The sequence below is a fragment of the Mizuhopecten yessoensis genome, unplaced genomic scaffold, assembly GCF_002113885.1.
Source record: "Mizuhopecten yessoensis strain PY_sf001 unplaced genomic scaffold, ASM211388v2 scaffold4535, whole genome shotgun sequence".
NCBI classification, from domain to species: domain Eukaryota; kingdom Metazoa; phylum Mollusca; class Bivalvia; order Pectinida; family Pectinidae; genus Mizuhopecten; species Mizuhopecten yessoensis.
The window spans coordinates 984,333-999,649 of record NW_018405595.1 but is presented as its reverse complement, the minus strand read 5'-3'; the positions used below and the strand labels follow the sequence as shown (position 1 = coordinate 999,649).

General features: G+C 36.2%; 2 protein-coding genes across 5 annotated transcripts in view; one reads left to right on the top strand and one right to left on the bottom strand.

Annotated features, from left to right (window-relative positions):
• The window catches only part of LOC110449227, a 60,671-nt gene that overhangs the window by 27,194 nt on the left and 18,160 nt on the right, over nt 1–15,317 (top strand). The gene's annotated exons all lie outside the window — the stretch shown is intronic.
• The window catches only part of LOC110449228 (testicular haploid expressed gene protein-like), a 45,740-nt gene that overhangs the window by 19,135 nt on the left and 11,288 nt on the right, over nt 1–15,317 (bottom strand). For 2 of the 4 annotated variants that reach the window (XM_021495951.1, XM_021495955.1), the window contains exons 2-3: nt 14,842–14,886; nt 6,272–6,302 (exon numbers count right to left, since the gene is read on the bottom strand). In XM_021495951.1, coding sequence (XP_021351626.1) covers nt 6,272–6,302; nt 14,842–14,886 — 76 coding nt within the window. Of the gene's footprint in view, nt 1–939; nt 1,116–6,271; nt 6,303–14,841; nt 14,887–15,317 lie in introns of those variants that run through there. The other 2 variants (XM_021495954.1, XM_021495953.1) reach the window with 2 other exon arrangements.

Sequence of the window (15,317 nt, the reverse complement as noted above, 5' to 3'; positions counted from 1 at the left end):
CTATCCTAGATTCGGACAGGTTTCAGTTCAAATCAACATTTTTCCCCTCATCTAGAATCGGACAGGTTTCAGTTCAAATCAACATTTTCCCCTCACCTAGAATCGGACAGGTTTCAGTTCAAATCAACATTTTCCCCTCACCTAGAATCGGACAGGTTTCAGTTCAAATCAACATTTTCCCCTCACCTAGAATCGGACAGGTTTCAGTTCAAATCAACATTTTCCCCTCACCTAGAATCGGACAGGTTTCAGTTCAAATCAACATTTTCCCCTCACCTAGAATCGGACAGGTTTCAGTTCAAATCAACATTTTCCCCTCACCTAGAATCGGACAGGTTTCAGTTCAAATCAACATTTTCCCCTCACCTAGAATCGGACAGGTTTCAGTTCAAATCAACATTTTCCCCTCACCTAGAATCGGACAGGTTTCAGTTCAAATCAACATTTTCCCCTCACCTAGAATCGGACAGGTTTCAGTTCAAATCAACATTTTCCCCTCACCTAGAATCGGACAGGTTTCAGTTCAAATCAACATTTTCCCCTCACCTAGAATCGGACAGGTTTCAGTTCAAATCAACATTTTCCCCTCACCTAGAATCGGACAGGTTTCAGTTCAAATCAACATTTTCCCCTCACCTAGAATCGGACAGGTTTCAGTTCAGCACTGTTTTAATTGGAATCATTGTTTAATTTTTTGCTTTTTACATGTTTATTTCATAAATTCTAAATTTTGAAATGTCTTAGGTTTGTAATAACTGATATATTCTAGTATCACTTGCAGACCTCTAAATAAAATGTGGCTATTGTCAGCTGTGATATGATCAATGGCAGGGGTCAGAGAGACACGGAACATTCTAACCCGACATTGTCGTCACTTAATACCCGATCAGTTCATCAGTTGTCATCATACCTCTCCTGTTAAGGAGATAAAAAGCTCACCTGAGATCAAAATCTGTCCGTTCATCCTCATAAAATCCATGAAAGTCTTGGATCGGTTTTACATCCGGCATTTTGGCATGATCTAATGTGCCATATACTATACATGCAACAAGCTTGAATGTTAATATGTAAACATGGCCTACAGACACTGGTTACTGTTACTATATCTAGGGTAGGATTTCTCTGTTTTGTCTGGCAATGATCCCATAGAGTTCACCCATACATTTCCCCCTCAATGTTACCTCTAATTAAAATATTAATTAAAATAAACCTCGGGCCTGTTAATAGAAAAATCTAAATGATCTAATAATTTCAATTAATTAATAATTACTACTTTTCTTTTGAGAGAAAAAAAATGTTTCAAATTTCAATTATATTTTAATTCCTCAACAATGCCCCTTAATAGACCCTTATTCAATTTTGCATTAATTTATTGTAATGAATCAGCCAGAGGCATTTTCTTTATAGGTATATTATTTCAGGGGTGAAGTTTGCACTATTATAATAGGGTTTCATAATGTAGTACAGTTTAGTTTTCAGTGGCGCACAGGCCTGTGGATCAAATCACACGCCTCAATGACAATTAATAGGGTCCGTTAATGACTAGAAGTCTATTGGCAGACGTGGTATGAATGAACTGCCAACATTACGAGCCAGAACCATTGACATCACACTAGTCGTGCTCGGCTAGGTGCAGGTGACAAACGCTATAGGAGGTACCACTGTATTGTCCTACCCACACAATAAAACACCTTATGATTTTTGTAAATTAAATTGGATATAATAATTTGATATAATAAACCAGATAATGAATTTATACATACACATATATATATAGGTTTAAACTTACTATATCTAACGCTAGCTTATATAACATGAAGGATCAAATTTGGTCGCCTAAAGCTATACAGATATCATACAGAAATACGACGGACAAATGGTATCTTTGCTATTGAATCCAAAAGCGTACATGATTTGTGATTACAAAATGATACTGAAGCTTATTCAGAAATTGAATCTAACACATAAGAATAGGATGAATTATTTGTCGGTCAATGAATTTTTCAAATGGTTCGCCCATATGCAAATTGAATATTGAGTGTAATTTTATCTGGCATTTTATCAGGGTACAAGCGTCTAATCTGAGATATTTAATCTATTGATAGACTAGCCATTTGTATGGGTCATTTTAAATCTTAAGTTATCGGAGTTGATCACCATTCTGCAGTCCCAATCTACAAGACATCAACCCCCCTTGATATAGCATACTGATTCTGTCATCAGCTCAAAAATTGGTGAATTATAAATCAATGTTAAATGTCAAATTAAAATATATGGAGAAAAGAATTAGCTATAAGTTGTAAGTATTATAGTGTTTATCTCCAATTAATTGAATGAATCAGACAAAAACAGCAAAATTAAAAGGAAAAATGTATATCTATTGCACTATAATAAAAGTTCATGTCAAAAATAGTTTTTATTTAACCTTGTTAATTAGTAAAGATACTTTGGCTTGTGTGTACAGTAGAACCGTGTTAGTCTGGACACTTTGGTCTGTGTGTATAGTAGAATTTAACATTGTTAGTCCAGACACTTTGGCTTGTTGGAACCTTGTTAGTCTGGACACTTTGGTTTGTATGTACAGTAGAACCTTGTTGGTCTGGACACTGGTTTGTATGTATAGTGGAACCTTGTTAGTCTGGACACATTTGTTTGTATGTACAGTGGAACTTTGATAGACCAGACACTTTGGTTTGTTTTTATGTACAGTAGAACATCAATTGTTCGTCTGAACACATTTGTTTGTATGTACAGTGGAACCTTGATAGACTGGACACTTTGGTTTGTTTGTACAGAAGAACCTTGTTTGTCTTGAGACTTCGGGTTGTATTACAGTAGAACCTTGTTAGTCTGAACACATTTGTTTGTATGTACAGTGGAACCTTGATAGACCAGACACTTTGGTTTGTTTTTATGTACAGTAGAACCTCAATTGTTAGTCTGAACACATTTGTTTGTATGTACAGTAGAACCTTGATAGACCAGACACTTTGGTTTGTTTTTATGTACAGTAGAACCTCAATTGTTAGTCTGAACACATTTGTTTGTATGTATAGTGAAACCTTGATAGACCGGACACTTTGGTTTGTTTTTATGTACAGTAGAACCTCAATTGTTAGTCTGAACACATTTGTTTGTATGTTCAGTAGAACCTTGATAGACTGGACACTTTGGTTTGTTTGTATGTACAGTAGAACCTTGATAGACTGGACACTTTGGTTTGTTTGTGTGTACAGTAGAACCTTGATAGACTGGACACTTTGGTTTGTTTGTATGTACAGTAGAACCTTGATAGACTGGACACTTTGGTTTGTCTGTATGTACAGTAGAACCTTGATAGACCGGACACTTTGTTTTGTTTGTATGTACAGTAGAACCTTGATAGACTGGACACTTTGGTGTGTTTGTATGTACAGTAGAACGTTGATAGACTGGACACTTTGGTTTGTTTGTATGTACAGTAGAACCTTGATAGACTGGACACTTTGGTTTGTTTGTATGTGCAGTGGAACCTTGATAGACTGGACACTTTGGTTTGTTTGTATGTAAAGTAGAACCTTGATAGACTGGACACTTTGGTTTGTTTGTGTGTATAGTAGAACCTTGATAGACTGGACACTTTGGTTTGTTTGTGTGTACAGTAGAACCTTGATAGACTGGACACTTTGGTTTGTGTGTATGTACAGTAGAACCTCAATCGTTAGACTTGACACTTTGTGTGTACAGTGGAACCAAAAGGTTTGTCCAGACAATTTAATTTTCAAGATGATTCAATCACATAAGATTGATTCATATTCATCACAATTAAATGTCATTTGTGTTCATCTATAGGGTAGATGTTGTATATCATATTATATAATCTGGACACCTAAAGTAGATTTACAAAAGATTCGGTGAATTATTATGACATCTGCATCTGTACCAGAAAGGAACTCTGGATTAATAACTTGTTAATACCTTAGTTTAAACTGCTGCCATATATATATGCAGCCTAGTTGAGCTATGAAATCATTTATTTTTTAGTCACCCCTGGGGGAACCCCAGTGGGGACTATTAATTTTGGTTTCAGTCCCAGATTTTGACCTCTGTTAGGAGTGCTGTTGCGTATCTTGCTTCTGTTGGAATATACCAGGCGCTAATTACAAGTGCTTGGATAACTCAGATATCGTTTTCCTTTTTAAACAGGAATAGCATAAAACCTAAAGGCGTTCCAAATTCCCCACGGGAATTACATATAACCTAAAGATGTTCCGAGTATGAATCAGGCACCTTTGAGGTTCCTGAAGGGGTAAACTATCATATTATAAATTGCTATTGACTGAATTAGATATTTTATGTCTGACCAACGACTACCGTTAATATTTGCGTTTAGTGCACACTTTTTTAAGGGGAAAATGAAGTGTCAAAAAAGGGGTGTACACGATCCTCAAGAACAATCCAAAACCAGTCCTAGGTTACGACTGTTTCTCGTAAATTTTTCAAAGGATTTTCGGAAATGTTTTGATACATGCTAACAGCAATGCAACTGCTAAATTTCGTTGAATAATCCCTGATTGCATTGCCAATTTAACCATTACGAAAAGTTGCAAGTTTAAGTCATATAATAATATAGAATCGGATAAATAAACTCGAGTAAAGTAGGCTCAACTTTTCAGGACGTTACGTTGTGAATTGATAAATACCACGTATCAGGAAACATAACGAAGAATTGCATCGGATTTATTACTCTGTGGTTAAAATGTCGTTCTTGGGTAAAATCTTGCTGAACTCTTCAATCTTGTCCGTAGGAATGTGTCAAAACGACACAGGTAAAGTGGCGAAGTTAGCAAGTTTGTGTACCGCAAAGAGTCGAAGTTGCGTGATACTATTAACCGGCAGGAATTTACAAATGACATCCATGCGAATTGAACCGATAATGATAAAAGTTTGAGTTTGAAAATTAAATATCAACGGGTTCAAAACAGCCAAATACATTCCGATCTTTTCTTTTCGAAGGAGAAGTGCTGATATCACAATTGTTTGGTGTTCTTCATGTCTTGCGAATTCAGCTGTTTGCTGTCCTCGTCGGAGTGACTGCCTTTAGCGTACAGTACACATTCTGCCGATATCGATGACCGATTCAGTTGGATTTGCAGACGATCAGAAATCTACTTGGAAAAGTGTATTTCATAACAAAAAATAGTAGAAGATTTATCTGTATATAAAATTGAATCTTTTCTGAAACTTATTGTTGTGCAAACAACATCGTTATATTCCAATTACCTGTTCTGCCCATGCCAGGTGACCGTGTCAGCGCGCAGATCTCCCCGTATTCGAGGTGTCGGTCAACGCTAACGTTATATTTGCGACATGCTTTCCTATTAATTCCCTGTGTTGCCATGGCTACCTGAACAGCATGTATGTATTTACACCTGGTAATTGTTTACTATTTTGATTGACAGGTGGAAATATATCCATTGTAGCTTGGTCAATGATTTATCGGAAAATGATCATACAGAATGATGGGGTGACTTTCATGTCATTCTGACATATTTCTAGTTATTCTTTTACTTATAGATAAGAAGATTGGAGATTTCCCAGGAGTATTTTCTTTTTGAACTGCTTTTTAATTCGTAACAACTAATTTGATGGGGACATGCAATGATTTTACCAGGTTTAAAGACAAATAACTATGTAATAGGATCGGGAAAATACATGGCCAGACCCGGGTTGAAAACTGGGACCCTCTGAGCTCTAGACGGACGCTCTACCAGTTGAGCTACCTGGTCGCCAATAATTGACCCGGTCCATTTCTGCTACAGCTATACAATTATTTCAGCTATATCTAGAGGTAAAACACAATATGCCCTCAACACTTGGTGGCTTATGGGAGTTAGTGCTTAACTTAAGTTGATTTCTTAGTTTTCTTATGAATTGATATCAATCTCGTCAGGGTACAAAAAGTCTAAATGTTATTTGATGATGACTGCAGAAACTACTAGTAGCCTCATTGGGATATGAACATTAAAACTGACAAGTTCACAGCCACTATTAACTGTTTCATGAACTGCTGCTAGTCTTAGTGGGTAAGGAATTCTAAATGTGATCCATTTATAAAGTTTATTTGAACTTCTATTTAAAGTTATGCTGAGTAACTTTAGTTGTAACGTAAGCTTTTGGGTGCATACGAGAAAAGACGAGGAAAGACAGATGGAATAAGGAAGTGGGACCTTTTGCAAGAATTTGTCAGTGAAGTTTACAAAGATTATAATGTAGGACAATTAATTCTCACCTGCCACTTTGCCGGATCTGGTCAAACTCAACTGAAAGAAAAAGAAAAAGAAATTAAAATCTATACAGCCAGGATACATGAAAAAAATTCACTGAGAAGTAATTTGATTCCTGGATGTAGGCGACAGTATGTCAAAATTCCCAGAGTAGAGATAATGTAGCCAGTCTGAACATTATAGCCCGCCATTTTATCTCCATCTGTACAGGAATTGTAAGCTGAAATATATACCTTTGTATGCATACAACAGGACACTATACACACAAACAGCATTTGTACCTACCTAGTTGTTTGTTTTTCATCTTGACCACCATTTTAACATTTGTAAAATACAGGGAATCAAATCACTTCCTAAACATTTCAATTGAAGCACACTGTCTCCAAGTTTTCTCCATCATGGTTATGACCTCTAGAAACAGGTTTGAAACCAGCGAAACATTTCTACACTTGTGAAATATAAGAAATATCGGAAAGCTCAAAGATAAAGTTTGTTTGTCTTGTCGGTATGCTAATATAATCCAGTATACAACTACATATGTAGGACAGCATACGTTTGAGAACTTTATTGTTCGAGTCAAAAAATGTCGTTAAAGTCTATGACAACCTTAACATCAAGTAAAATGGGGAAAAAATGACGTACCTGGAAAAAAAAAACAATTAGGAAAACAGATTTTAAAACGCATCACACATTTCATACTAAAGCAGAATATGATTAAACCCTTAATATTACTTATTCACACTATTTTGACTTTTGTACATTTAAAAATTGCCAATTAAGCTAACTGGGTGAGCCTACTTAGCGCCCCAGTCAGCATTAGAAGTTACAAAGCTGTAGTCCCAGGCATTGTATCCTTGTAATACAGATAAGAAGCAGTAAGTAACCTAACATCAAGGTCATTGCATTGTGAAACAACAAGAATGTTATCACACATAGGTTGTGTTAGCACCTCTGATATACTAGATACAGTTTTGTGTTGTTCTTAACGGGTGAACGGTCACCCTTTTAGGAGAATTCAACACCCTAGACAGTTAACAGACCAAAGAAGAAACACCTATTGTTTTATTACCAAAAAATCTGCCTTCAAAAATTTAGGCCACATGTTAAAATTTTGTATGGTAGTTGGCTGTATGAGGGGAAAAACTCTGTTACATGAAATGTTCATGCTCTGAGATTATACTTGGTTAAAATGCAATTTGTTCTGTTTTAGAAAAATATTCCAGATTGCAACTCTAAATGTATGGAAAACCTTTTCTTTTGTTCTTATATCAAGTGTACTAACACCTTCATTTTCTGCCACAAGAAAAGATTATAGGGTATTCCATTTTGGATAGAGTTATCCTCCTTAGGTAAAAGACTTCTTAAAAATCTATTTGATGTTAACAAAAATATTGAGACCCCCGACTCTTCATGTTTCGACTTGTAAGTTTCCTTCATTCACAGATCACTTCTTAAACCTCTGAAAGCTAAGAATTATGGAGACAGAACGATCTTGAAAGTTTTTTAAACAAATCTGACCCATCAGAATTATAATACATGATAATGAATGGAAATTGAACCATAACATGATGTTTAAGATATCCGAGTTCATACAAATTTTTGACTCTATATATCTTACTGAACCATTCGTACATATAGCTATCAACCATCCCTCATTAGGAGATCTACAAAAAATTACCAATCTTCCTCGAAACTCCCTCAATCAAGTCCAAACAAACACAAACTCAAAATCTACATTCAGCTGTACATGTCAAATGATCTCCTAGTTACTGCAGGGTGTCTATGCCATGATGATGCGTCCGTCTGTCCGGCCGTCTGTCTGCAGGCGTCAACTTTTTACTTTAAACAACTTCTTCTCATTAACCAAGAGGCCTAGGATGATGATATTTGGCCAGTAGCATGCTGGAATGAATGACCATGACTTATATTCAAGGTCACAGGGCTCAAAAACTTTAAACAACTTCTTCTGAATAACCAAAAGGCCTATGGTGATGTTATTTTGCCAGTAATTTCATGCTGGGATGAAGGGCTACCAAGGTTTTTTTAAATGATTGACCTTCATCCATTTTCAAGATCACAGGGGTCAAATATGTTCAAATCTTTTAACGGCTTCTTCTGAATAACCAAGAGGCCTAGGGTGATGATATTTGGCCAGTAACATGCTGGGATGAAGGACTACCAAGTTTGTTCATATGAATGATCTTGATTAATTTTCAAGGTCACAGGGCTCAAAAACTTTAAACAACTTCTTCTGAATAACCAAGAGGCCTAGGGTGTTGATATTTAACCAGTAACATGCTAGGCTAAAGGACTACCAAGTTTGTTCAAATGAATTGACCTTGAATTTGTTTGAGAACTGTTAACTTCTTCTGAATAACCAAAAGGACCAGCTGGGTGATAATATTTTGCCAGTAACATGCTGGGATTAAGGGTTACCAAGTGTGTTCAAATGAATGACCTTCACCAATCTGCAAGGTCAGAGGGGTCAAATATGTTGAAATCTTTAAACAACTTCTGAATAATCTAAAGGTCCAGGGTACTGTAATGATATTTAGCCAGAAGTATGCTGGTATGGAAGGCTATAAAATCTGTTCAATTTAATGTCCTTGTTTGACTTTCAAGGTCACATGTGTTACATGTTTAAATCTTTTAATAGGTTCTTTTGAATCAAACACTGGTGATACCAAAACAAAAGTAAAGACATTATGAACTCATCCCCCCTCAAAAATGTGTTGTTTAAAAGTCTGTTGAAAAGAATTACGGTATAACCCAAGAGTGCTTGCCAGTAGCTGTTATGTTTGGGCCACATAGGTCTGTTCATCTGGTAACTATAGATTAAGAAATATATATACCAGCGGTACGTACACCATCAAACACTTAAAAAATAGTCGATCACCAGAAACTGCAATTAATAGAATGCAGACAGAAAAGTTACATGAACAATGAACTTGAGACAAAAAAAACAGACAGAAAATTAATGATCATATAGTCTTAATCAAACAAAATACAGCTCATTGAGACATTAAAAATCCTTGTGTTTGCCAGTAGGAGTCGGTTGTCCTGTGTAATGTCTGAGGAAATGGATCAGATTGACAGATTACAGCTACTTGTTCGTATTTGCTCTCCCACCTGGGGTGGGAGGTGATCCCATGATCCTCGGATGTCACGCAGTATTGCATAACGACCAGAATAATGTTTAAAGGATCATAGAGATGACATAATCTAGAGCTCTGAAGTCATGCTAGTACAGAACTGACATTGAACTGAAAATCTACACTCAATCTTCTACTTTGGTATCACATAAAGACATGTTTTAAACACATTATCTTTTTAATGCTTCCTGAAAACATTCCAAGGGAGCATATACATGTACATATAGTTGCTACTTTGTCTGCCCGTCTGTTCATTCCTATGGAGCAATGACTTAGGACTCTTAAGATGGCTCAATGAATTTTTGGGATATGTGGAGGATGGCAAGTGAGTGTGACATTTACAACTATTTGGTCCATATGCCCAAGTTCAAGGTCATATTTAACAAATTTGACTGTAGTTATTGTCAGAAAACACAAACTGCACCCCTACAAGGATATCTTTTGTAGCCAGGTCTGTCTGTAGTTATTGTCAGAAAACACAAACTGTACCCCTACAAGGCTGTCCCATGTAGCCAGGTCATTCTGTAGTTATTGTGAGTAAACACAAACTGTACTCCTATACAAGACTGTCCCTTGTGGCCAGGTCTGTCTGTAGTTATTGTCAGAAAACACAAACTGTACACCTTACAAGGCTGTCCCATGTAGCCAGGTCTTTCTGTAGTTATTGTCAGAAAACACAAACTGTTCACCTACAAGGCTGTCCCATGTAGCCAGGTCTGTCTGTAGTTATTGTCAGTAAACACAAACTTTCCACCTTACAAGGCTGTCCCATGTAGCCAGGTCTATCTGTAGTTATTGTCAGAAAACACAAACTGTACTCCTCCTATACAAGGCTGTCCCATGTAGCCAGGTCTGTCTGTATTTATTGTCGGAAAACACAAACTGTACTCCTACAAGGCTGTCCCATGTAGCCAGGTCTGTCTGTAGTTATTGTCAGTAAACACAAACTGTACCCCTACAAGGCTGTCCCATGTAGCCAGGTCTGTTTGTAGGTATTGTGAGAAAATACAAACTATACACCTACAAGAATGTCCCTTGTAGCCAGGTCTGTCTGTAGTTATTGTAAGAAAATACAAACTGTAATCTCTTATAGCAAGGTATATATGTTGTTATTGTCAGAAAATATTAACCTTTATTCGACACTACCTGTTCTAGCCAGGCCTGTTTTAATAGTTATTCAAAGTTTAATGGTAATTATTTTATTAAAGATAAATCAATTTGAGCAATTGAAGCAACATCTTGCATTTACATGTACAACAAATATATAAAAGTGTTTAAGAGCAATCATTTCCTAGGTACAATACCTGAAGTCTGTACTCGTGAACAAAGGCTCCCTGGTATTCATACATACAAAAACATTTAGCTTGTGCAATGTAATCCGTATTATAGGATTCAGCCAGTAACACCTTTTACACATGAACACTTAGTAACAGACATGGGCATAACTTTTATTAACTTTTAAGTAAAATCAATAATTGCATGTTTTGTAATAATATTGTAACATGTCTACGTTTGAAACGAAATTGAAATGCACTGTGACCTAAGTGTCTAACCCTGAACGCATGTTTCGATTTTGTCATGACAAATCCAGGGGTGAACAGAACGTAAGCGAACGTAACCCTGGAGTTTTGAGGATCAACTAACACTGAATAACTGGAAAGTAGCTATTAATTGTATGGTAAAAATATCTAAGAGAGAGTGCTCGAGCACTTCAGTTTAACAACTGAGTTTTTGAAAGCTAGCTGCACTGTAACTCCAGTATCTTTTTTCACCCAAGGAGTAAAATACAATTCAGGTGGCACAGATACTCCATGAACCACAAAGCAAAATGGTTTTGTTGAGTACTTTATTATCGGGAGTTGAGAAGTATTGGCCGATCGAGTTATCAAGTACAAATACTACTGACACCCTCATGTGGACAAGGGAAAACCCTATGGTATGGAGGTTGATATACCTGTAATATACACTACTGCCTGTTGTGACAACTTGTATGTACCAAGGATTGGTATATATATATATATATATACAGAATTATCTAGTTTTAAGTAAGGGAATAAATACAAGGTTTCATTATAGCATTAATCCAGACTGCCTTAAAATTAGAGCTAGGTGTTTATCGAGGTGTCGGTCATACAAACACACACGTCCGGGCGGCACGCCGATCACATTTGGTAAATAGGTTAATGTGATCAGTGTAAGTTCTTCAAGTTCTTACAATTAACAGGGGTCGACTCTTACAACACTGACCCCAGACATTTCAGGGTTGGGGAAAGGGTAGGATTTTGCAGTATATAAAATTTTTAGGAGATCATGGGTTCTCGTTTCCTTTTTTCTCAAAAATGGCACTGACTGCTGCAAGATATTCGTTTATTCACAAATACATGGTAACTAAGGCATTGTGAACCCTCACTGGTATTTTTAGCCCAACATCACCCTGCGACTGTGGTCCGGTAATTGTCTTTCCCTCAATCTGTCCGTCCTTAAACAATTCTTGTTAGCGCTATTTTTAGGTCACTTGTTCAACTTCTTCTTAAGAACCAGTGGATGGATTTTTTTCAAACTTAGTCAGAATCATCCTTGGTAGATGAGGCTACAAAATTGTAAAATTGGCATTCCTACCCCAACCCCTGGGGCCAGGGTGGGGCCCCAAAGGGAAAATTAACCAATATTTCAAAATTCTTCTTCTCCAGACTCAGAGGTACATATACTAGTCATTTTCTCTGCATGGATGGAAAGATCATGGGCTTTATTTAAATTGTAAATTTCAGGACCCCCAAGCTATCCGTTTTCCCTTGGGGAGGGGGTAAAGTTTACTATAGTTTATATAGGGAAATAACACTTGGGTATATTTTATCCATTTTCAGCAGAAAATTACTCAAACTTAGTCAGAATCATCTTTGGTGAATGAGGGTATTACATTGTAAAATTGGGATTCCTGCCCTATCCCCAGGGGCTAGGGCGGCGCCCCAAAGGGAACATTTACCAATATTTTAAAATTCTTATTCTTTGATGACATGACAAGTATTGTATTTCACTTAGTTTACATGCTGATTTCCACATCACATCTAAACAATACAATAAAGCTACCAGTACCTATGATATAACCCAGGTGACCGCTAAGGCCCTTGGGCCTCTTGTTCAGTAAGTACTGGAGGGATCTTTCTCAAATTTCACATGAAGATTCCCCATGGTCCCTTGTTGGTTCCCCATTGTCCCTTGTTATGCATATCGTTTTTTGGGACTGATCACAAAACTAAGATGGCCGACAGCCAGCCATCTTTAATTTGAGAGTTAAAGTTTGTTAGCACTATTTATCAGAAAGTCCTTGAGGGATCTTTCTCATATTTAACATGAAAGTTCCCCAAGGAAAAATATCAAATTTTGGGAATGATCAGAAAATCAAGATGGCTGATAGGCGCCATCTTGAATTTTTAGAGTTAAAGTTTGATAGCGCTATTTCTCAGAAATTACTGGGAGAATCTTTCTCAAATTTGATATTTAGGTTCCCTTGGTCTGTAGTTGTGTATGTTTATACCTTTGAGACTGATTGGATAAACAGAGGGCCGTCAGAGGGCCATCTAGGATTTTGAAAGATAAAGTTTGTTCTTTCTCAAATTTGATATGTAGGTTCTTCTTGGCCCCTTGTTGTGCATGTTTTGATTTGAGAGTGATCATAAAAACAAGATGGCTGCAGGAAGAACTTAACAGATCTTTCTCATACTGCACTGATTGGTGCTATTTCTTTAACATTAAGTATTGTACTAGCAAATATATGAAAAGACAAACTCACTATGAAGGTTGTCTTTTATACACATTTGCTGTTTCCATGTCTCAATCAAACAAGATAATAAGAGAAAAGAATAGAAAAGATTGAACTGACATAGAACTAAGATGGTACAATGGTGGGCGCCAAGATCCCTCTGGAATTTCTTGTTTGCTGAATATCAACATTTCTGCTGCAAGTTGATCCTTGTATGGAAATTACCAGGAGAAATTGTATTCTTACCACATTGAAGGCAATTGGATCATTGTCATATTGATGCTTAGCTTCTTGACCTCACATAACATGACACCATCATAAGGAATAAACATTTAGATGATATGAGGCTGTTCTAGAAATGTTGTACTGATATTACAGAAACTTTTCTCAATACCATAAATGTTTGTGAATTATTATATTTTGATCACTAAAACTATAACTTTGAAACGTAAATATACATTCATGCCAGTATGAATGCAATTTGTGATCAGTTACATCCTAATATAACATGAGGCCTAAATTAATATAATGGGCTTCATGTAATGTGGATGACACTGATTTGCATCCATACAATCATGAATGTTAAAAACAATCCATTCAATCTGTATATAACTCCTGAAGTAAGCTTCGCTGTACACATGTAACAAGTTGGTTTGAACATTTATATATCTGTTAAAATTCCCAGCCCTTCTCTGTTAACCCACATATTTCAGTGGTATTCATAATTAGTGGTATTCTGATTGAAGTCCCTTTCTTGTTATCCCTGATTTGTTCGCCATTGAGAAGTTCTCGATTTCACAGGTCAGACTTACCTTGACATGTAATGTAATGAAGGTCTGGTTAAGAAGTACTCTTGATTAATCAGGTCTTATTTCAACAGGCTCCATTGTGATATCAATAGCACAAGGCTAGCAACCACTATATTAATTAATTATATACAGTACTGTTTAATAATTACAAGGGAAACAGCTCCACTCTTTATAAAAATACAGTAGAAATTAAGTAAGCATTGTTGAAGATTAATTAGGCTAAATAACTCCACACTTTCTACAAAAGTTTGTTGAAATTCACAAGGGAAGCAACTCCACCATCAATACAAAGTAATTACCGGGTATATATCTGTTGGAAATGAGGAGGGAAGCAATCCAATCTTTAAATAAGGTGTTGGACCTCAAAAGAGAAGCAAATGTACTCTTTATACTGGACAGAAAAATTAGTTCAAAGATTTCAAATGGTGAAATGAAGGGTCTGCCAATGACCTGTATAATCTTTACTGAATTTTCACATGGTGTATTGAAATTTCGTCATTTTGATCAGTTTTGGCCTGAACCATTTCAAGGCTGGATATACCAGAATTGTTCACTGAATATAAGCTTAAGTACCATTGCATAAATAAACCAGAATTTATACTAGATACTTTTAAAACCATATTGGTTGTTTCAATTCTCAACACAAGGAAAAGGGAACTTTTATACAAGTGTGAAAATTCAAAAAGGTCTCATTGATTAGATATTTCTAGGTACAAGATAATACAAGATAATACAAGGTAACCATGGTAACCAATAAAGTATGCAGGGTTATCAAACAAACTCTATATAGGTCAAAGGTCATGTTAGTAGAATAAATGGCAAACCATACAAATGTATATAATGAAAAATGTTACCTTCATCTGAAAAATATTTGTCATCTGGTGAAAATTCTAGATGTGCTGTTAGGAAAAAAACATAAGTTTCACAATGAATAGATAATGTCCAGTAAGTTCATGGTGGTTCAAGATCACTTGTGACCTTCTGCTTATTGGGTGGGTAATTGAAGCATCTAACAGATACTATCCAACCAAAATGAAAAAAAATATGTGAATAGTCATCAGTTCATAGATTTTCATTACCTTGCAAGCAAGTTACATTTTAAAACACACAAAAGAAAACAACAGGGTCAATGTACTTCAGAACAAGGTTACCGCGAGCGGTATATAATACGCCCGTCACACATTGAATGAGCAGTTGTTTGTATGATTGAAATATATGAAGTATTTGTGAGTAATTGATATTAAAAGAGAAATCATTCAACATAACTGGTAGATCAATGAGTGCAATACAACATCATGGAACGCATGCATCGCATTAATGAAACCAAGGG